This window comes from Phocoena sinus, chromosome 3, assembly GCF_008692025.1.
Source record: "Phocoena sinus isolate mPhoSin1 chromosome 3, mPhoSin1.pri, whole genome shotgun sequence".
NCBI lineage: Eukaryota > Metazoa > Chordata > Mammalia > Artiodactyla > Phocoenidae > Phocoena > Phocoena sinus.
The window spans coordinates 129454836-129477639 of NC_045765.1; the positions used below are offsets into that span (position 1 = coordinate 129454836).

The following is a 22804-nucleotide window of genomic DNA, read 5'->3' on the forward strand; positions in this document are numbered from 1 at the left end:
ACAGATGAGGAAATAGAGGTGAGAGAGGTTAGGTGATTTGCCCACAGTAGTAGTTAGCAATTAGTGAGTCCTCTGCCTCTAAATATTGTGCTCTTCCTGTTACAAATCCTTTGACTTACAAAACAGTTCATTTATAAGTGTGACTGGACTCAGATGTGTCCCTTGAAATTTAAATAGGTTCAACAAAATGCCTGAGAAATATTGTAGAAGAGAAAAATCCTCATCCCTGGGATAAGGTGCTAGATCAAACTTCTAAGCTGATCTAGCCACCACAGATCCTCAGAGACTTTGAGATTTGCTAATTCAATTTTGAAAACATTTCTTCTATGCTTCAAAGGACTAAGTGCTTTATTAATAGACTCTAACAGAAAGCTCATTTGTAAAGTGCTTCAGAGACTGGATTAATCTTCTCCAGTTTTGCTTTAAAGTTTTAGTACAGATAATTTCTGTGTTTTAGCACCAGCCCCTTCTAGGGGTCATTACAGTGTCATCCTTTGACTGTATTAAGGAGGTTTCCACGAAGAAGGTCACCTTCTCCCTCAACAGATGATCATGCTTGTGTGTTTGTAGAGAAAGTAGGATTTTCGTGAATGACTACCCAGAACCTCCTGTTTGCCCCACACATGCAAACTTAACTTTTATGCTAATTCTTCCTTCCTTCTCTCCGGTCCCAAAAGTATCTTCCACATCCCAGGCTAGTCCCTAGATTCCACCCCTTTAGCCCTCAGTTTATTCTTCTACTTATTTTTTTTATTTCAGTATGGCCTCCTACTCATATATTTCCCACATTTGGAAATTCTGTTTTGACCCTGTGTTGCCCTTCAACATTCTCTTTTTATAGTGTATGTACTTTCTGCCCTCCCATTCAGTCCTCAGCTTTGCTTCTCCCAACAGGTTGTAAGGTCACCAATAATTCTTGATTGACAGATACAAAGAATTCATGTCTGCTTTATCTTGCTTGATCTCTCTTTGATATTTGACCCAAGTGACCATCCGTGGTTTCTCCACCCTTGCTTCTTTCTTAACTTACATAATCCTGCATTTTCCCCTAGTTCTACTTCTACCCTCTGGTGTTTCCCTCTGTAGTATTTATGGACTTTTCTTTCTTTACCCTCATTTTAATTGATGGTATTCCCCAGGGTTCTAGCTTTTGTCTTCTCACTCTGTATTCCTCTTCTGGATAACTCATTCAAGCCCACTGCTTCGACTTTCACCTTAAATCATCTACTGTCCCACCCTCTACCCTTAAGTTTATTTGTCTTTTGTTTTGGTCTTATAATGATGCTGTAGCTATTTAACCTTCTCAGGTCAGAAATGGGCAATCCACTTAGACTCCTGTGTTACCTACATTCTCTCTATCACGTAAGTCAAGAAATAGATTCTTTAATTCCCTTCTTAGTTCAGGCTCTTATTCTTCTACTCCCCCTAGGATGTCTTTTTCAAAATGCAAATCATATCTAAAATTTTCCAGACGTGTCCCATTGCCTATAGGGTAATATATCTGAAAATTCTTCTAATAAAGCATAGATCGCCTTCTCTTTACTCTCTCCCTGAGTGAGCTCATCTACTCCTGTGGCTTTAAATATCATCTAGATGCTAATGAATGCCAGATTTATATCTTTAGCCCAGCCTGATCCTCTGAGCTCCAGGCTCTTAGCCAACTTGACTTTTCCACTTGGATGTTTCATAGTCCTCTCAAACTTAACTTTGTGTCCTCTGCAGAACTCTTTTTTTTTAAATCATGAAATTCACCGTATTCTTCTCCTCTCAAACATTTTGGTTTTTTTTATTATTATTTTTTATTTTTGGCTGAGTTGGATCTTTTTTGCTGCACACAGGCTTTCTCTAGTTGCGGTGAGTGGGGCCTATTCTTCGTTGCGGTGCGCGGGCTTCTCATTGCAGTGGCTTCTCTTGTTGCGGAGCACGGTCTCTAGGCGCGCGGGCTTCAGTAGTTGTGGCTCGCGGGCTCTAGAGCGCAGGCTCAGTAATTGTGGCACACGGACTTAGTTGCTCCGCGGCATGTGGGATCTTTCTGGACCAGTGCTTGAACCCGTGTCCCCTGCATTGGCAGGCGGATTCTTAATCGCTGCACCACCAGGGAAGTCCCTCTGCAGAGCTCTTAGTTTTTTTCCTTCATAAACCTTTCCTTCCTTTAGTCTTTTCTACCTCAGTAAAAGTTACCACGATAGGCAGTTGCTCAGATAGAAATCTGGGGAGTTGTCTGTCTTTCTCCCTTTTACTCCAGTAGCCCATTTGATTACACCTCAGAATACATCTCATCTATTCACTTCTCTCCATGTCTGTATCACTACCCTAACCCAGCATGCAACTCCTAAGTGGTCTCCCTGCTTTTCTCTTCCCTCTTCATCTCCCCAAACTTTTCTTCATACAGCTGCCCAGGATTTAAGAATAAAGTCATGTCACTCCAGTTTTATAATTCTCCAATGGCTTCCCGTTGCCCTGGGAGTATGAAGTCCAAGTTCCTTTCCCATGAGGCCTTTTGTGATCTGCCTCTGCTCGTCTTTCTAATCTCCTCTTGAGCCATTCTTCATTCTACTCTCTGTGCTCTGGCCATTGGCTTAGTGGAAAACCATATTCAGGCCTCAAGTGTGTTGTTTCCTTTGTCTGGAATGCTCCTCACAGGATTGGTCACTTCTCAGACTTTGGGCCTCAGCTGAAGTCATTCACTGTCTGACTCTGTAACCCTATGACAGTAGGCCCTCCACATAATTCTGTATCTCAGGACCCTGTTGATTTCTTTTGCACTCATCTTAATTGGCAGTTCCATATTTGAGTATTGTTGGTATCCCCCTAGTCTGTAAGCTGTAGAAGGGCAAGACCTGTGTTTCATACCAGCACCTGGCACAGTGGGCTCCTGGCACAGTCACTGCTCAGTCAGTGTTTCTGACGATGAACCACAAGTCCCTAGCACACAACACTATCTGTTAAAAGCCTCTTCATCTTTCAAGACTTAGCTCAGTCTTTGTCCTCTGTGTGATACTTCCCTACCATATACTATTATTCCTGGAGTGTAGGTCTTCCCTTCTCTGTACCTACCATTTCATAGCACCAATTCCAGAACTGATTAAAGCAGCTATCACCGTGTTTTACAATTGTTAACTTGTCAGTTCCTTCCACCAAGACTGAATTTCTTGAGAGCAGGGATTTCTTTTTTTTTTTGGAAATTGTATTTCTTTACCCATAGCCAGTAGTCCTTCACATGGTACCTAGAGCTCAGTAAATGCTGTGTTGATGGGAAGGTGGACTGTCAGTGCATGATGAGTGAAAGTTGCCATCTCCCCAGTTCATGGAGGGAATCTGAAACTGTAAAGTTTTGGAGAAATATTGCTAACAGGTGGTTGGCAAAGGCTGTAACCAGTCTCCTCTTACAACTAGTGTGAACCAGAGGGAATGGGCTGCATGGACTCTGCAAGGAGCAGGACTGGAGAAACTCTCAATGTGGTTCTGGCACCTTCGAGGGGTTCTTTCATTTGCGAGAAGAATACTTCATGAGGTTTTCCCGTGGCATGGGTGACTTTCTGTCCATCCTGACCATCCAACTTAATTTGTGCTGAATTTGTCCATGCTCCCAAAGCAGCTTTTTACTGATTCCACTTCCAAGCTGAAAAGGTTTCCTGAGTGGCATGGTCATTGGAAGGGTGCATGTCTGCTACTGCAGGTTCACAAATTAGCATTCTGTCATGTACCTTATTCTCATCTCGTAACATGAATCTGTTTCATTCAGGCATAGTGAAAAATGTAAGTTCTATACTGCAAAGGTGAAGGCCAATTCTTAGGGACCCCCAGAACCTGTGTCCCTTGTGGGCCCTGGTGGGCAGCCAGCTGGCTCTCTGGGAGACATCACTGGCTCTCCTCAGCTCACTTTGTGATCAACTGTAGGCATGTGTTGCATACTCTGCTTTCATGCTGTGTGCTTCATGACTTAGATTTTTTTTTTTAAAGGGAAAATTAAACCGTAAGCTAGTTTTAAAAGTGAATCTCTTAATAGATGGACATAAGCGTCTTTAAAATATTTAAGAAATTAACTAGTTCATGAATATATGGTTTTGAAGTCATTTAAATGATAATTATAAACAGTTCTATGCATTTTAGTGGTTGAATTAAACTACTTTAAAAAAGGAAATATAGCACTTATTTTCAGATTAGTGGAGGGAAAAAACAATGACTGGGTGCCACTATGTGGCATGGCATAAGTATTCATAACACAGGTAGCCCTGCAGCCAGAGTCTGTAATTTTATCAAAGCAGCACTGCCAGTAAGAGAACTTGGGGGCCTGGGATTTGAACCCAGAACTAAGCCTCAATTTTCTCATCTGTAAGATGGTGGTAATGCAAACTTCATCAGACAGTTGTGGGAAAAAAACAACTGGTACAGAATATAGATACAGTAGTAGGAATATCAAAGGATAGCTGTGTCTTGAACATTAATATATAAACATAATAGTGTTAGTAAGTGTTCAGCAAAGGTTTTCTCATTAGATATCTTCTAAATAACATGAAGAATAAACCAAGTGGTCAACTGTTAATTGCAAGGAAACAAGCTAAAAATTATGTGAAGTTATTGATTGATTAATCGGAAATGTTTTCAAGGCGAATCGTTATAGTAGTATAAAAGCGAAAAAAAGTCTGCATGAAGGCAAATATTTGAGGAAGTTTTTAAAAACTAAAATGATGCTGGAAAATGAAAATTAAGATGTTAATTGTTAGACTTTTGTTCATATATTAATTATATATTGATCCTGTTTTCTGGATACAGTTACAAAAAGCAAAACTAAAACTTGGTTTTGATTTGGTCCTGCTGTTTTGATAATGTGCTTTATGAACATTAATGGCATCAAGGTTTATCTGAGGTTCAGCATTGTGGCATCTGCTGAGTTCATGTTTGTGTTCTGGCTTGAATAGGAAGGAAACATGCCTCTAGAAGATTTATTGGCATTCTATGGCTATGAACCTACAATTCCAGCAGTTGCAAATTCCAGTGCAAATAGCTCCCCAAGTGAACTTGCAGATGAACTACCAGATATGACACTAGACAAAGTAAGTACAAGCATGTAGAAAAAATTCCAGATCTGTTACCATTGACTGTTTTTATTAGTTTAATTTAAAGCATTTCATAATTCTGAATTGTAAACTTCTTATGGCTGCATTGCTCTTATCATTTTGGTGACTGATTTGAATATTGTTTGGCTTTGATCTCACTACTTTAAAAGTAGTAATAGCTTCATAATACTTTGCATATTTGAGTATTCTTCCATAACTTTTTATCTTTCCTGTGTAGACATACTGTATCTAAACTTAGATTTTGCCCTAACTTCTTTTGATCCTGTGGACACTTGAATGCATTGATTAATGAATCCCCCAGAAGTTTTCAAACCAATCTGGCTTAGGCATGGAGTGGTTGGAGAGAAGTTCTGTTTTATTGGGCTCTGGGAGTGACAGAGACCATAGCAGCCAAGGCCTCAGTGATACGTCTTTAACATAGGCTGGTTGTAGGGGAGGCCTAGTCCCTGCCCAGGAGAATTCAGTCATGGTCTCTGCTAACAGGTCCCTGGGAAACTTTCCTCATCTTTCAGGTCTCAGGCAGGGAGAGGACTCCACATCTTCCTGTGAGTTATGTTGTTCCCACTTTTCAATTAAATGTGATATTAATGTACCAAAAACCTTAATGACCATAGTCATTCAGCAAATATTGAGTGCCTACTATGTACCAGGCACAAGGATGACTATATACTTACATAAAAATTAATTCTGAACTGTTTCTTTTAAAATTATATCGCTGGTTGGAGTGGTGCATTAGTTGGACTTCTAAAAAATTATCAGAAGAGTGGAGTTTGGAGACTTTTTTGTTTTCTTTTAGTTATTTAAGTTGGCAGAAAGTGAGTTTAATTTTTAACCACTTATAAGTAAGATTATTTTTGTTGTAAATTCACTAAAAATTAGTCTACCGCTTCAGATAAGTTCTTTACATACCCACAAATTAAGCAAATTGTTATATCATAAATGTATAATAGTATAGCATTAATATTATATATAATTAGTAAATGCTATTAACTAATTATGTGAAGTAAATTATAGGAGAATTTCAAATTTACTTTTCTCAAAACTGAGACTTCAGTTAGTTCTTAATTGTATTATAATACCATAATGTTTATGAATAATGTTATAAAGACTTTTTTTTTCAAAATTGATGGGATGTAATCATTTCTAACCCTAGCATTGCATTCCTGTTCTTATAGGAGGAAATAGCAAAAGACCTATTGTCAGGTGATGATGAGGAAACTCAGTCTTCTGCAGATGATCTGACACCATCTGTGACTTCCCATGAAACTTCCGATTTCTTCCCTAGGCCTTTACGATGTAAGAAATCAAATCATTACTGATTAGTAGTAGCACTGATACTGTAGCTTGAGTACATTTTGTTACATTCAGTAGTTATGTCAGAATATCTGAGTGTTTTACTTAATTGAAATAAAATACTATTATAATCTGAACAAGATTATAACCTTTTTTTATTGGGGGAGGTGTAAACTAATATGCTGTTTAAAAACGAAAGCATTTGCTTGGTTTTGCAGGGCTGTTTTCTTTCCCAAGACTCATCTGTTGCTAGGGCAACCAATCTTAGTTCAGCCATGAAATTTTATAGACATTTTTTGGATTTCTGTTAAAAGGCTCTTACTCTCTGATAAACTACTGTCAGTTTGAAAACTACCATCGGTTGCTCCAAAAGTATTTTTTATTTTTAGTGATTTATTTAATCCTTTTCTTTTAGTTCTTGGTGTTATCCCTTAATGTATATCAGTAATATTTAAAAGGTCTTTGAACTGAAATAATTTCTTATATGCAATCTTGCTTATTTCTCAGGTATTTTTATGGTAGAAGAACTGTTCAGATAACAAGTTCCAATACACATACACATATGTGTGCAAAAAGATAATTTTTATGGACTCAATGTGCAGCTCGTTGTGTATGTCTCACTCTGGATTAATGTAATCAGTGTAATCTAGTGCTTTACCTTCTTTTTTTAAGGGGACCGTAGTGGTTTTCCTCTTGCCTCTCCAAACTATATGACCGTACACCAGATAATTATAAGGATATTATGCACTTTCTTCGTGTTTTCAGTGTCTTGTTTTGACTAGTTTCAAAATGTGAGAATAGTACAAGAGGTTTAGTATATTTGTGCTGATCTCATTTATTCAACAAATTTTTATCATAAGTAAAATATAAAATATCAGGCACTGTTTCAGGCGCTGCAAAAATAGGCAACAAAACCCTTTTTTAAAATTTAACTTTCTTCTTTTAAGCAAATACTACGTGTGATGGAGATAAAGAATCAGAGGTTGAAGATGTTGAAACAGACAGTGGTAACTCACCTGAAGATTTGAGGAAGGTATGTTAAGTTACCATCATAATTTAGTAGACCATTTGGATTAAAGTAGCTTTTAAAAACACTTCTGAAATAATTTACGATAATTTTGTGAGATAACTTTAGGTTTGTAGTAACTGATTAATGAATTGGAACTTTTTTTTTTCACTATTTATTTTTGTAATAAGTTGTCTTTACTTCTAAATTTTCCTGTAGGAAATAATGATTGGTTTACAATATCAAGCAGAGATTCCACCTTATCTTGGAGAGTATGCTGGTAATGAGAAAGGTAAGGAAGCCTTTTAATTTTGATAATATTTGGTAAGCCAGATTACCGCTCGATATGTTTATTTATATCTGATTGTATGCTCATCCTGTGAGTATAAAGATAGATTTGGAGTCAGGGAAGAATTAGGCCTGACTTAGGAGTAATGTATCATGAGATTAATTAACCATGAGACTCAGAGAACTACCGCCCCCTTCCCCCCAACCCTGGCCCCTTACGGTGCTTCTTACTCAGTATGTTAAGCGCCTGTTAAAATAGTGGAGCTGCTCTTAAAGTACAGCTCTTTGGCCTACATCCCACTGCAGTGGAAGTTGGTAGCATCCTATCACCTGAGATAATGAGAACGTTAGGAATATAATCCTCTTGGGAAGAAACACTTAAGGAAAAAAGAAGCTAGAAGAAATTCTCTTGCCCCAGCCCTGAAAGATAAGGCGGTAGAATGTAAAGATTCTGTTGCTTTTGTTATATACCCCTACTTAAGTGTAATCAGTTTTCCTCACATTTTTGGTAGATTCCAACTATAGCTGGTTCTGAAAGTATGGAGGGGTGAGGTGGTGGGAAGTAAAAATCCAGGTACACCTTCCTAGCCAAACTTGGGAAACACGTAGATTTGGCCATGGGCAAAAGTACATGCTCAGCAACTGCTGGTCCTTAGATGAAACATAGGGGAGGTAATATTCTCTCAGTTCTACACCTTCAGAAAGGAACGTATATCTTCTCTATCTTTTGAGGGAATAAACTCAAACTATATTACCTATTTCAGTTTTGACCAAAGTTTCTTTATGAAACTGGTTCCAGAAACTTACCTCAAAAGTCAGTCTTATTGCTTCACAGGCACACTTTATTTTTAACTTTCCTGCTCATTGGGAATAGAAATGCCTGCCTTATACAGTTGTGAATGTAAAGCACTTACCACCGTCTCTGCTGCATAGTGAGCTCTCAGTAAATTACTTTTATTCGCTATATTTAGTAGTTATTTTACAATTGAAGGATGGAAGCAATGGGATAAATACTTGGGCTATCTGTGTGACTTTATTATTTTTTTTGTTTTGTTTTGTTTTTGTGTGACTTTATTGTGTGAAGTAGAAACCTTCAGTATGGGCAACAGTGTTAGCGTTAATAAAATATACAGTTTGTTTTAGTGTCATTTCGCTTACTAAATATCAGCTTCTCTAAGAGGTGGAAAGTTTACTTATCTTACTGTTTATCATTGTTTTCCATTTTTAATTAGTCTGCTTCCTTTTTACTTTATTTTATTATTTTGCTTTTTAAAATAAAAATGTACCTTTTGGGAAGAAATCAGTAAAGGAAAACTATATCTTTCCTAGGTATTTCAGTATTGGCAGATATTTTGATTGTTATTTATTTTTGTTTGTTTTAATTTGTTTGCAATTTTTAACCTGTAGACATTGTCATAGAGCCATTTAGGGAGTTTAAGAGAAAATTGTAATAAGTTTATTAAAGAATTTACACAGGTTATTTTTACCCCCTCATTAGAAGAATGTAAGACACCACTACCAGGTTTTATATTAGACTACTAGGCATAGAAAGCTTTCTAACTTGTTAGTAAATCCAATCACCAAAAAAGCTACTTGCTCTAGTGACTGGAATACTTGGACCTTAATAAAGTTAAAAAAAAAATTGTTTTAAACCTTTACTAATGAAAGACTCAGCTTGCCAGACAATCAAATTACTGGTGTCCTCAAAGTTAGTTACTTGTATAGGAAGAAGAAAAACAGTTTTGTATACATCTTAAAGTGTGTTCACTACTTTTAATGTGTTGATGGGATTTTCTTTATCAGTGTATGAAAATGAAGACCAATTACTTTGGCGTCCTGGTGTGGTTTTGGAGAGCAAAGTTAAGGAGTACCTTGTTGAGACCTCATTAAGAACTGGAAACGAAAAAATAATGGATAGGATTTCTGCAGGAACGCACACAAGGGACAATGAACAGGTATACATCAACTTTTGTTGAAACAGCAGCTAACTAATATAGTATCTTCTTGATTTTCTTATATTTGATTCAAATATTTCTTACATATGAACTGGCTATCTCTTTCTGATTTTTAAAACTTGGAAAATACTGGTTTAAAAAAAATCCCAAGACCTAATGATAACCGTTCTATTGTTTCATGTCTTCTGGCCTTTTTTTCTGTATACACACACATATATTTTACTTTACCTACCATGTTATATCCTTTTAATCACTTAGTCTTATTTTCTTTGCCATTGAGATTTCTTTAATACTTCATTCTTGATGTCTGTATGTTCCATTGTTTATTTAAACATTCTCTGTGGTTGGACTTTTAGATTTTATGTTAAAGTTATTTTTTGGATTATTCTTGAACTTTATTCAGGATGTGATTAAACTTCATGTCTATTAAGAGTGTATAGGGCTTCCCTGGTGGCGCAGTGGTTGAGAGTCCGCCTGCCGATGCAGGGGACACGGGTTCGTGCCCCGGTCCGGGAAGATCCCACATGCCGCGGAGCGGCTGTGCCCGTGAGCCTTGGCCACTGAGCCCGCGTGTCCGGAGACTGTGCTCCACAACGGGAGAGGCCACAACAGAGAGAGGCCTGCGTACCGCAAAAACAAACAAACGAAAAAAACAGTGTATAAATTTGCTTTAGGAGCATTCGTTAAATACTGTGTGCTTATAGATGGAGTATGCTCCTGATGGTGTGTGGGTTAAGGGTGGAAGTATTGCCTATTAGGGTTTTTTCTCTCTGACGTTGTTTGCCCCTCTCATATACCTTTACACTCTATCTCCAGCCTAGCTAATCCCAGCTAATGAGTGCCCAGAGATAGGTGGACTCAAACTTGAATTTCCGAATAACACAGAGAAGTCAAACTAGCTGAACTTCAAAGTAGTTTTGTCAGCTGTCAAAAAGAAATCCCATTGGCTTTTCCTATTGATATTCCATTAAAACTATAAATTAATTTTGGAAGAATTAGTACCTTTAAAACATAAAACCTACTTTAAGAACATGTTCTGATTCTCTATGTATTTGACTTTTTTTTTAATCACTCAAATGTTTTTGCTTGTTTAAGTATCACATGCATTTAATTAATTCCTCATTATTTTTAAATACAGTATTTAGCACTGTTGTAAATGGGATCACTATTATATTTGTATTTGTGTATTGTTGATTTAGAGAAATATAAATTAAAAAATTTTTTTCTCAAGCTACTGAAACTATTTAATTTAGTATAATGATTTTTCAGTTGTTTCTCTTAGGTTTTCTAGTTTTAAAGTCATTACTGAATTATACGTTTGTTCCTTCCTTACCATTATTATATCTCTTATTCCTAGAACATGTTTTACCGCATTAGCTATAACTCTCAGAGACTTTTGGTAGTTACAGTGGTTTGAGGCCTGCTTTTGATGGAAGGTAATACATGTAAGGTTTTTACATTAAGAATAGTACCAGCCTTGGGACTTCCTTGGCAGTCCAGCGGTTAAGACTCCGCCTGCCAATGCAGGGGGCACGGGTTCAATCCCTGGTGAGGGAACTAAGATCCCACATGCCACGGGGTGTGGCCAAAAATTTTAAAAAAAGAATAATACCAGCCTTGGTTTGATACAGCCTGTCTTTCTTATAGTAAGGTAGTATCCATCTACTTATAACCGTTACAGGTTTTGTCTTTTTAAAAATAGAAATGGGTACTGATTTATCTGAAGCTTTTTTAGCAGCTGTTTTTAATGATTGATTATTAATGTATTGATTATTAACCTATTGACGTATTAATAGGTTTACCAATATCCTTGCCTTTCTTGAAACGTACTTGGGAAGGTGGATTATTATTTAACTTTCAGTTGAGTTCTGTCTGCTGCTATTTAGTATATTCATAATTCCAAACAGGTTTAATGGGAAGAAATTCTAATTTTTTAAAAATAGTATCTTCCATAGTAGATGGAAATAACTATAAACTCCAGTCACTAAAATATCCATCCTTCTATTCTAAACCTGCTGCTCTTCTCTTTTATTAAAACTCTAAAAGGCAGGCAGAAGGTGCTATCAAGAGAGAAGACCATAATTCTTGACTTTTCCTGACTAGAAATAATCATCTAAAATAGGGATATTCTCCCAGCTCAGAAGGCCTGGCAATGAAAAAAAAAAGTGAGGAATGATACTGGTAGATGACTTCTGAGAGGTAGAATCAGAATGGACAAACTCTTCGGATACCAGAGTCAATCTACAGGATAGTTACGTAGATTAAATGTCTGGGCAAACATACGCTTCAAATGTCCTGAAATTAGAGAGGACTTCAGCTAGTATTTGTCAGGACTCTTACAATACACCTGTTTTTGTTTGTTTGTTTGTTTTTGGGTTTTTTTTAAGTATGAACTTTTGGTAAGTTTTATTGAATAGTTTTTTTTCCCTTGCCCTAAGGCATTATATGAACTTCTCAAGTGTAACCATAATATAAAGGAAGCAATTGAAAGGTACTGCTGCAACGGAAAGGCCTCTCAAGGTAAGAAACACTTGGGATCAAGAGAGGGAAATGATAGGGGATGGTCATTTGGGGATCAGAATAAGCAAAGTATAAAGGACGGAGCAATCCTATAACACTTTTGTATAAGATCTATTTTCATCTTCATAGCAAATAATTTTTTCCTTTTCTTGCCCTCTATTTTTAGACGTACCAGAGATTGTTCAAATACAAATTAGTTACCCCCCTGTCACCTCCAGAACAAAGCAGACCCCAGAGATGACAATATATCCAAAGTAATTAATAAGAATGATTTTATGATTTCATTGGGGGAAAAAAGTTGTTTTTTCTTAAACCAGACAGGAAATGAACAGGAGATTAAAGATTAAAAAAAAGAAACATGTATAATATATTCCATTCAATTTATTGCAAGAAGTGTATGTTTAGTAATCATGTAATAACATTTTTGCAGTGCTTAGGTTTTGGTTTGTGTGTGTCAAGGAAAATGGTTAAGTTTAATTTCAGTATTTTTGTCATTATATAAATCAATTGCATGCACCATAGCTTTCATTAAGTATATATAGAGTGAAATAATGCTTACTAATATTATATAAATGACTTGGAAAAATATAGAAGCTGGAAACAATGCATTTAAACTTGTAGGTGAGATAGTCTATTGAAATGTTTCCGTGTAAAAGCTGCTTCTTTGAAAAAATTACTTTAAGCTCTCAAAACTCTGAACAAAGTTTTTGCCTTTGTGGTGGGCTACTCTTAATGGCTTTGGGGACCTGGTTCCCATTGTGAGGCACTTCAAGTCTCCTCTGCCCCAAGTAGATTTGATTCATCAACATTGACATCTGCCAGGAAGTTGAATGAGATTTAGTCTTTTGAGAGCATGGGCTGTTTTTTATTCCCTTTATATTCCTACAGTATAGCACTTTGCAAACTGACTCTAAATAAATATGTGTTCATTATTTATGGTCTCTAATTAAAGAGCTTATGGTTTTGACATAAGACCAAAGGAAGGCTTTTTTTTCTATAAAGAAAATAACCTTTTTTTTCCCCTAATTAAAAAAAATGCTCATTGCTTAAAAAAATCAGAAAAACAATGTGCTTGAATTATAGAAGAAAATATAAAATTCTTGTCTCATCATGCAGAGGAAAAAAACCCAGTTGTTTATATTTTGGTATTCTAGATTTTTTTAGTTAAGATTACTAACTAAAATCTCCACATAAAGAACTTGTCTCTCTGTGTGTGTGTGTGTGTGTGTGTGTGTGTGTGTGTGTGTGTGTAGAAGTTTATAGCCTTTTTATTAGGAAAACATACTGAAAGTAAATCAGTCATTTATATATATAAGAGTTTTGAGGCCAATTTATTTTGTTTTAAAATTTCTTTAGAAGGAATGACTGCATGGACAGAAGAAGAATGCCGGAGCTTTGAACATGCACTCATGCTTTTTGGAAAAGATTTTCATCTTATACAGAAGAATAAGGTAAGTTAGGCAAATTAGTATAGAGAAATTGCTTAGTAATTACAATGAATATAAGCAACTAATTTATGAGCCTCTTGGGTAGGGAATAAAAGCTATAACTTGTTAATGCTCCCCTCCTATTAACATTTCTGTTACTTTCTGATCAATTTTTCTGTAAACCCAAAACTGCTCTGAAATATAAAATCTAGTTTAAAAAGCAATAGGTGGGGCTTCCCTGGTGGTGCAGTGGTTAAGAATCCGCCTGCCAACGCAGGGGACACGGGTTCGAGCCCTGGTCCGGGAAGGTCCCACATGCCGCGGAGCAACTAAGCCTGTGTGCCACAACTACTGAGCCTGCGCTCTGGAGCCCGCGTGCCACAACTGCTGAAGCCTGCGCACCTAGAGCCCATGCTCCACAACAAGAGAAGCCACCGCAATGAGAAGTCTCTGCACCGCAAGGAAGAGTAGCCCCCACTCACTGCAACTAGAGAAAGCCTTCATGCAGCAACGAAGACCCAACGCAGCCAAAAACAAATAAATATAATAAATAAACTTAAAATTTTAAAAAAGCAGTAGGCATAGAATATTGACCTATCCACCTAAATATTTTAGAATCGTATGTTCCTTAGGACAAAAAGAAAGAATAAGCAAAGCATATTTTAATGAGATTTAATTATCCCAAACTGTTAGAATATACACACACTTTTAAATAATAGACTTTATTTTTAGAGCAGTTTTAGGTTCACAGCAGAATTGAGGAGAAAGTATGGAGAGTTCCCATGTACTTCCTGCTCCCACCCACACAGGGCTTCCCCCCACCAGCCCCCCGACCAGAGTGGTGCATTTGTTACAACTGGTAAATCTACTTTGCCATGTTTTTATCCCCTAGTGTTCACAGTTTACAGTAGGTTCACTCTGTTGTTACAACGACACCTATCCACTATTGTACTATCATACAGAATAGTTTCACTGATCAAAAAATCCCTTGTCATATAATTGGAATCATACAGTATGTAGCCTTTGGAGATTGGCTTCTTGACTTAGTAATATGCATTTAAGGTTCCTCCATGTTTTTTTGTGGCTCATTTCTCTCTTTTTTTTTTTTTTAAAAATTTTTTATTTATTTGGCTATATTGGTCTTAGTTGCGGCACACAATATCTTTAGTTGCAGCATGTGAACTTCTAGTTGCAGCAGGTAGGATTTAGTTCCCTGACCAGGGACCGAACCTGGGCCCCCTGTATTGGGAGCATGGAGTCTTAGTGTGGCTCATTTCTTTTTATCACTGAATAATATTCCATTGTATGGATGTACCAATTTGTTTATCCATTCACCATTTGGAGGACATCTTGGTTGCTTTCAAGTTTTGGCAGTCACGAGTAAAGCAGCTGTAAACATCAGTGTGCAGGGGTTTTTTTGGACATAAGTTTTCAACTCCTTTGGGTAAATACCAGTAAGTGTGATTGTTGGATGATATGGTAAGAGTATGGATATTTTTTTGTTGTTATTTTTTTGGTTTTTTTAAGCATCTTTATTGGAGTATAATTGCTTTCCAATGTTTTTTTTCATTTTCTTTTTCTTTAAGCAAGTATGGATAGTTTTGTAAGAAACCGCCAGACTGTCTTCCAAAGTGTCTGTGCCATTTTGCATTCCTACCAGCAATGAATGAGAGAGTTCCTGTTGTTCACATCCTTGCCAGTATCTGGTGGTGTCATTGTTTTGGATTTTGGCTATTCTAAAATGTGTAGTGGTATCTTGTTTTAATTTGCATTTCCTTGATGACATATGTGGGTCATTTTTTCATATGCTTATTCGCCATCTATATATCTTCTTTGGTGAGGTGTCTGTTAGGGTCTTTAGCACATTTTTTAATTGGGTGGTTTGTTTTCTTATTGTTGAATTGCAAGAGTTCTTTATATATTTTGGATAACAGTCCAAAAAAATATGTGTGAGTTTTGAATATTTTCTCCCAGTCTTTGGCCTGTCTTTTCATTCTCTTAACAGTGTCTTCTGCAGAGTAGACGTTTTAAATTTTAATTAGTCCAACTTATCAATTTTTCTTTCATAGATTGTGTTAGTATTGTTGTTCCTAAAAAGTCATCACTATCCCCAATGTCATCTAGGTTTTTTTCCTGTGTTATCTTCTAGGAGCTTTTATAGTTTTGTAGTGTACTTTTAGGTCTTATAATCCATTCTGAGTTTTTGTGAAAGGTGGATATAGATGTCCACTTGTTCTAGTGCTGTTTGTTGAAAAGATGATCCTTCCTTCATTGAATTGCCTTTGCTCCTTTGTCAAAGATTAGTTGACTATATTTGTGTGAGTCTGTTTCTGGGCTCTCTATTGTGTTCCATTAACGTATTTGTTTATTTTTTCACCAGTACCACACTATCTTGATTACAATAGCTTAATAGTAAGTCTTGAAGTTGGGTAGTATCTATCCTCCGACTTTGTTCTTCTCCTTCAATATTGTGTTGGCTATTCTGGGTCTTTTGCCTTTGCATATAAACGTTAGAATTAATTTGTCAGTATTTACAAAATAACTTGCTGGAATTTTAATTGGGATTTCACTGAATCTATAAATCAAGTTGAGAAGAACTGACACCTTAACAATAATCAGTCTTCCTATCTGTGAACATGGAATATCTCTCAATTTATTTAAATCTTCTTTGATTTCTTTAATCAGAATTTTGTAGATTTTCTCATATAGATCTTACATGTATTTTATTAGGTATATACCTAAGTATTTCATTTTGGGGGCGCTAATGTAGATGGTATTGTGTTTTTAATTTCAAATATCAATTGCTCATTGCTGGTATATAGGAAAGCAATTGACTTTTGCATATTAACCTTGTGTCCTGCAACCTTGCTATAATCATTTATTAGTTCCAGGAGGGTTTTTTGTTGCTTCTTTAGGATTTTCTATATAGACAATCATGTCATCTATGAGCAGACAGTTTTATTTCTTTCTTCTCAATCTGTATACCTTTTATTTCTTATTGCATTTAGCTAGATCTTCCAGTATGATGTTGAATACTTCAGTGCTTTTTTGTATGTATGAAAACCTATTGTTTTCTCACAGATGAGATTAAGTGTTTAATTTATTGAAAGATGAAGCAGTTGCCCTTTTAAGTCAAAATAAAATCTCAGTTTAGCAATAATTTATTAAATATATTCATTTATTTCACAAATAAGCTTTATCATTTAACAGATATTATTTTAAGCTCTAGAGATACATCAGTGAATAAGACAGGAAAGGTCTCTGTTCCCAAGAAGCCTATATTCTTTTTGAAGACTTACGGCTAATGTATTTATTGAAAGGTATACCTTATTTCTTGGTTTAAAAAGCTTGTTACTATATTATGATCTTATATCACAACATGCTCACTAATCAGGATGGAGATTCTGAAACGTCCTTATTGGGTACTGATTAAGCAGGGAGAAAGTGTTTATTGGATAAAGATACAGAATTTTGTCTGTACATCTGAACTCATACCTTTACCTATATATAGTTAGAAGAACCCTAGTCTGCATGTGGAGCCAAGTTGAACGAGGCTCAAATTTTATTGTTGTTGTTGTTCTTACCAAACTCTGTTGGCACTAAGAGCCAAGTGCATGTTAAAGGAAAAAATTCTGCCTTTATCTGGCAATCATCTTAAATTCCAGATGCGGTAGAGTACTGATCCCTTTGCAAATGGTTCTTAATCTCTTTTGGGCCCTGGAACCCTTTGATAATCTGATGAAGCTGCACCCTTCTCCCCAGAAAAGTAGACCTGCATGAAATTTGGGGAATTAATAGATCCCAACGAAGCTCATTCATGGATCCCTCAGGGTTAAGAAGGACCCCTGCTACAGTCAGAATCACAGTGAAAGTTCAGTGAAGAAAAGTAAAGGATGTCAGTGTTTTAAGATTTTCGGTAAAGGTGTAAAAAAAGATAATTTCTGGATACGCATTTATTATTATTATTACATTCTGATTTAAAGAAAAAGCCTTGGGCTTTTGAAGTCAGCCTCATTATTAAATAGTGTAAATGTAATGGCAGTTCACTAATAAAAAGTTCAGAATTTCATAATTGGGAAGATAGAAAATAAGACCTATGGGTTGTAAAAAAAAATAGTTATTAAAAAATGCGTAGAATATGTTGATTTTTTAAAATGCAACTTTTTTTGTTAGGTGAGAACTAGAACAGTTGCTGAATGTGTAGCATTCTACTATATGTGGAAGAAATCTGAACGTTATGATTACTTTGCTCAACAGACAAGATTTGGAAAGAAACGATATAACCATCACCCTGGAGTTACGTAAGTACTGTGGGATTGACTTCTGGGATTTTTGTTTTTAACTGTGATATGCAGTCATAAAATTACTGGGGTGTGTTTTTTAGGGACTATATGGATCGTTTGGTAGATGAAACAGAAGCTCTGGGTGGGACAGTAAATTCTTCAGCCTTAACGTCTAACCGACCTGAGCCTGTTCCTGATCAACAGCTGAACATTCTCAGCTCTTTCACTGCTAGTGACTTGACAGGTAATGTGAGCGTCTTTTTGCATTTTTTACCATAGCTTGGGGCAAACTTATATCCTCTTTGTGGCATGACGTCAGACCGCTTACTTAAACCATTTTCCGTCTCTTTTTTAGCTTTGACCAGCGGTGTAGCGACCGTCTGCGATCCAGCGGATGTGAGTTGTTTGGATGATAGCTTTCCTCCACTGGGCAGCACGCCCCGTGGACAAGTCAATCATGTGCCTGTTGGAACAGAGGAGTTACTCACCCTGCCCAGCAATGGGGAAAGTGATTGTTTTAACTTATTTGAGACTGGATTTTATCACTCAGAGCTAAACCCCATGAACATGTGCAGTGAAGAGTCAGAAAGACCAGCAAAGAGATTGAAAATGGGCATTGCTGTTCCTGAATCCTTTATGAATGAGGTTTCTGCAAATAATTTGGGTGTGGACTTTGAAAATCACACACATCATATCACCAGTGCCAAAATGGCCGTGTCTGTGGCTGACTTTGGCAGTCTGTCTGCCAGCGAGACCAATGGTTTCATCAGTGCCCACGCTCTGCATCAGCATGCCGCCCTTCATTCTGAGTGACATGAGTGAGGGGCCCAGAAACAGTGGGTGTGCAGTACCAGTACCAGGAAAGTATCAGGTTTGCTTAGTCTTTCACTGGAAGTTTGAACTTTTTTCACTATGACATCAGTGATGTCAGTATGTATAGAACTATATCTTGATTTATCAAGAGTATTTTCATTTTCAATCCATAAATGTGGAAATGAACTATGATCAGCAGAGTTGGGGACTAAGATTGAACTCTGTGGTGCAGCTTTAAGCTCTGCTTATCTCTTCCTCATCCCCAGTACCTCTTCCCCACTCCCTTCTTTTTCTATTTTCTGTTCCCCACTGCCCTCACTCCCAATTTTAAAACCTGTAGACAGAGGCCACCAGCTCAAAACCAGCACAGATGTTCTGAACTGAAGGGAGTGGCTTCTATTCATGTAAATTCCTTTTGCCGTAATGGATGCAGTGGAATAACAATGTTTACAGGTACCGATCCTGATCCCTGCTCAATGTAGCATTTTTTGGTTTTATTTTCTTAATTAAATAAAAGCAGGGGTAGGTTTCTTTAAACTGCACAAACATGCAAGGATTTTTTTAAAAATGGAAACTTCTCTCATGTTGTTCAACTAGAGCACTTCAGTTTACAAAACAGCAAGTCCATCTTTATGGAAGCCAGCACGAGGAACTGCGTGCAAATTATGAAGACGCTTGCTTGGATCCTGTTTCAGAATTCTAGACCAGGGCTACCTTACACAGAATTGGTCATTTTACTGCCGGAAGATTTCTGTGTAACTTCAGTTATTGGCTAAAAGTTTGGCATTTGAAGGTGTGGTATTTAGATGGGGTTTTGTCCACCATTATCAAGATTGTAATCATAAAAATCATACCAGTCATTGATAATTTAGTTTATCCTGAGGCAGTTGACTTGCAGGGCACAGTCTACAAAGCCTAGGATGTTGCCACTCATTGGTTTACATTTTGGGACACCTCTTAAGTTTTTTTATAGTGGTGCAGTTCAAAGTGTTAATATTTAGGAGGGATTTCTAGATTTTAGACATAAAATGCAGTAGAACCTTGAAGTATATTTAAACTTTTCTGTTTAGCTTGAACAGTTACTGGCAAGAAAAATGTGAGTTCCTATCTGAAATAGAATGGTACGTTACCACTTTAAGTTTTAAAAAGTGATTGACGTTCAGTTGCATCTCAAACTCAGTTTTATTTTTATTCCAAACATTGTGAATCAGAAGCCATTGTCTTAAACTTAGGCCATTTTTGCTGTATAGACATGCATCTTTAAGTTATAAGGTGAATTCAAACAATATGTAATGCAGTATTAGGATGTGATAAGCTTTGCTTTTATAGTTCAGTTAAAACACAGAATTTTACTTTTTTTTTTTTTTGCACTGTCAATTAAATTTTTCAGTTTCTACTAGTTGTCTTGCTTTGCAGAAACTTAAATGTTTGGCTACATTGCTGATATTTGTAAGTATAAGTCGCTTCAAGGTTGTGCTGATGAATAGATAGAGTGTAGTTACCTTAGTAGTGATGGAAAGGGAGGGTATTTATTATACAAACTGTGAACTGCAATGACATCCTTAGTTTTGGATGATGTGTATTCTTTTCTTTGCAGCATTTTAATGAAGATTGCTTTGAAGTGTTTACGCATTAGCACATTTACTATAAAAGTTAGTTTAGCACAGTGGACGAAAAGTAGTTAAATTAATAACTTAAAGTCAGTCTCTAATTTATACATCTAAAGTCTAGCATTCCTGTATGCACACAGTAAATAATGGGTAGCCTGGGTTCTGTGTTGCTTTCAGATATTTTTTTCCAAGTTGTCAGCTTCTTATTGCTGTGGTGTTGTGCTAAACTTTGAACCTAATTTCTTTTGTTAAAAATGAATACACCTATAATTTAGTAAGATACTGGCCATACTCTTCCATTGTTATAACTTTAATTTTTACTCTGGGTTTACAGTGGCTGGTCTGTATAAAATAATTTACACAAAGATGACTGAATGCTAATACCAGTTGCACTTAAATGAACATGCCCATTCTCAGTAGCTGATGCAGTAATATATTCAGTTTATCTATGCATTGCTGGGATCTTGATACAAGATGGAAACAGTGTTTCTTATCTGAAGTTTTGATTATCAGCAAGTTGAATGGACACTTTAGTTATTTAAATAAAGATTTTTGACCAAAATCCAGAAATGATATGAGAGAAAAATAATTTCCAGCTAGTTTAATGGATTTTTAAACGCCAATCTGATTTTAGCCTCTTAGAGAGCGCTAACTGGCTGGTAACGTTTACTTTTAATTCCTTGTTAAAATGAGGCAATAATTTGCAAGATTTTTGTATATATATGTAAAGTCTTCATCTCTTTTTAGATCTAATTCAATATTTTCTGACTGCTTCCTCCATGTATAATACCATTTTTGTGCATGCTTGATGTGACATTCATAAATTGTACCACTATGACTTTATTCATGTAAAATAGCTATTTATTGAATTTCCTTTTAAATCTGGATTTACTGGGTTTTTTCCTTTCCGTTTAAGCATCTTAACAGAGAATTTGTTACTGTTTATTAGAAGAATTGCGTTTGAGAGCATGAAAATAACTGGTTTGCAGTCATAAGAAGAAACAATAATGCCTTTATTATCAAGTGTTAAGCACAATTCTTATAACAAACTGTGATAAATTCTTTTTTCTTTTTCCTTTGCCATATTATTTTTGTATGAACAAACCAAAAATCCATGGTGAGCAGTTGCAGTGTTGGCTGATGTGTCTTTTATGTACAGGGGGTTTGAAGAGGACAGCGGATTCATTTAGAAGTGAAACTGGTGCTGTGATTATAGCAATACTTTACTTTTGTTAGTTGTACTCCACTTTTTCATGCTAGCTTTTTCAGTGTTTAGTTTTCCTCTTGTCATGGTCAACTGCTGAATTTACTTGAAGGATGTAGAATACTGTTTAAACAATACTAAAGTGTGTACAATTAGGTCAAAGAATTGTGCAATTGTTTCCTTTTTAATTTTTACAATTGAGGGTCATAATATTTGAGAACGTCAGATCGAATAGAGCATAGTGATACTGTTTAATTTAACCAAAGTCTCTAGTGAATACTTCAACTTTGAATGTAAACCAACAAATAAACCTGACCACCAAGGAGATTGTTTGCCCAGAGTTTCAAAGCACATTGTCTACAACTGGAAATCGAAATAATTTATAAAAATATTGACATTACTATGTTTTTTAAAAAGTTCTTAATTTTTTCACTAAAAGGAGGAAACTATTAGTTTTATTGTTAAATATGGTAGATATTAAAACTCCTCTTAGATGACCAGTGATTCCAATTGTCCCAGTTTGAAATAAGTACGCTGTGAGTATGAGATGATTAGTGACAATCAGAACAAGTTTTAGTATCAGATGTTCAAGAGGAAGTTGCTATTGTTGCATTGATTTTAATATTTGTACATAAACACTGATTTTTTTGAGCATTATTTTGTATTTGTTGTACTTTAATACCTGGTGTACAGTTCCAGAAATAAAAATCTGGAAATCTTTTTTTTTCTTGGTTCGTGTGAGTATTTGCCACAAATAGATTTTTATTTAATAATTCTTAAGCTATAACACATGGGTAGATATTTAACCACTGTTAAGTTGGTTTTAGATGTAGTAAATAAGATATTTGATAGGTAAGTAATAAAATTGGTAGATAAAATAAGTTTTCTTTAACTCCTCTAAAATAAATTTCCATCTATAATAAAATTCTCGTTATCCCAAAGTGGGGATTGTACATACTTTTAGTTTCATTCAGGAAGTATTTGTTGAATGTCTGTTATGTTTCAAACAAGTTTCTCAGTAACTGTTGTCATTTAGGAAGACATGAAATCTGAAATTTGATCAGATGTTATTATTTGACAATATATTTATAGTAAACTAGTCTTCCTTATCATAATATTCATAGTTTAGTAGACTCTAGAAATATCTGCCCTAAGTCTTCATCTTTTCAAGCTAAATATCTCACCTTAGCCTAATTTCACAAGTCTGTCCCCATATTTCACTTGCTCTGACCAGAGCTTTTTCTCTGTAGTTCCATTCTTAATATGCAGTGATCAGATTGCACATAATGTCCAGATTTTGTACAAGGACAAGAGGAGGATAAAA

The 22804-nt window shown here is 36.0% G+C and overlaps 1 protein-coding gene across 3 annotated transcripts in view; it reads left to right on the top strand.

The window, feature by feature from the left end:
- Window positions 1-22202, top strand: part of MIER3 (MIER family member 3) — a 30217-nt gene extending 8015 nt beyond the window's left edge. The window contains exons 4-13 of one of the 3 annotated variants that reach the window (XM_032628469.1): window positions 4923-5057; window positions 6257-6377; window positions 7322-7407; window positions 7600-7672; window positions 9472-9623; window positions 12062-12143; window positions 13500-13594; window positions 17744-17871; window positions 17955-18097; window positions 18209-22202. In XM_032628469.1, coding sequence (XP_032484360.1) covers window positions 4923-5057; window positions 6257-6377; window positions 7322-7407; window positions 7600-7672; window positions 9472-9623; window positions 12062-12143; window positions 13500-13594; window positions 17744-17871; window positions 17955-18097; window positions 18209-18666 — 1473 coding nt within the window. In that variant the 3' untranslated portion in view covers window positions 18667-22202. The remainder of the gene's footprint in view (window positions 1-4922; window positions 5058-6256; window positions 6378-7321; window positions 7408-7599; window positions 7673-9471; window positions 9624-12061; window positions 12144-13499; window positions 13595-17743; window positions 17872-17954; window positions 18098-18208) is intronic. The other 2 variants (XM_032628470.1, XM_032628472.1) reach the window with 2 other exon arrangements.
- Window positions 22203-22804: the final 602 nt, after the last annotated feature.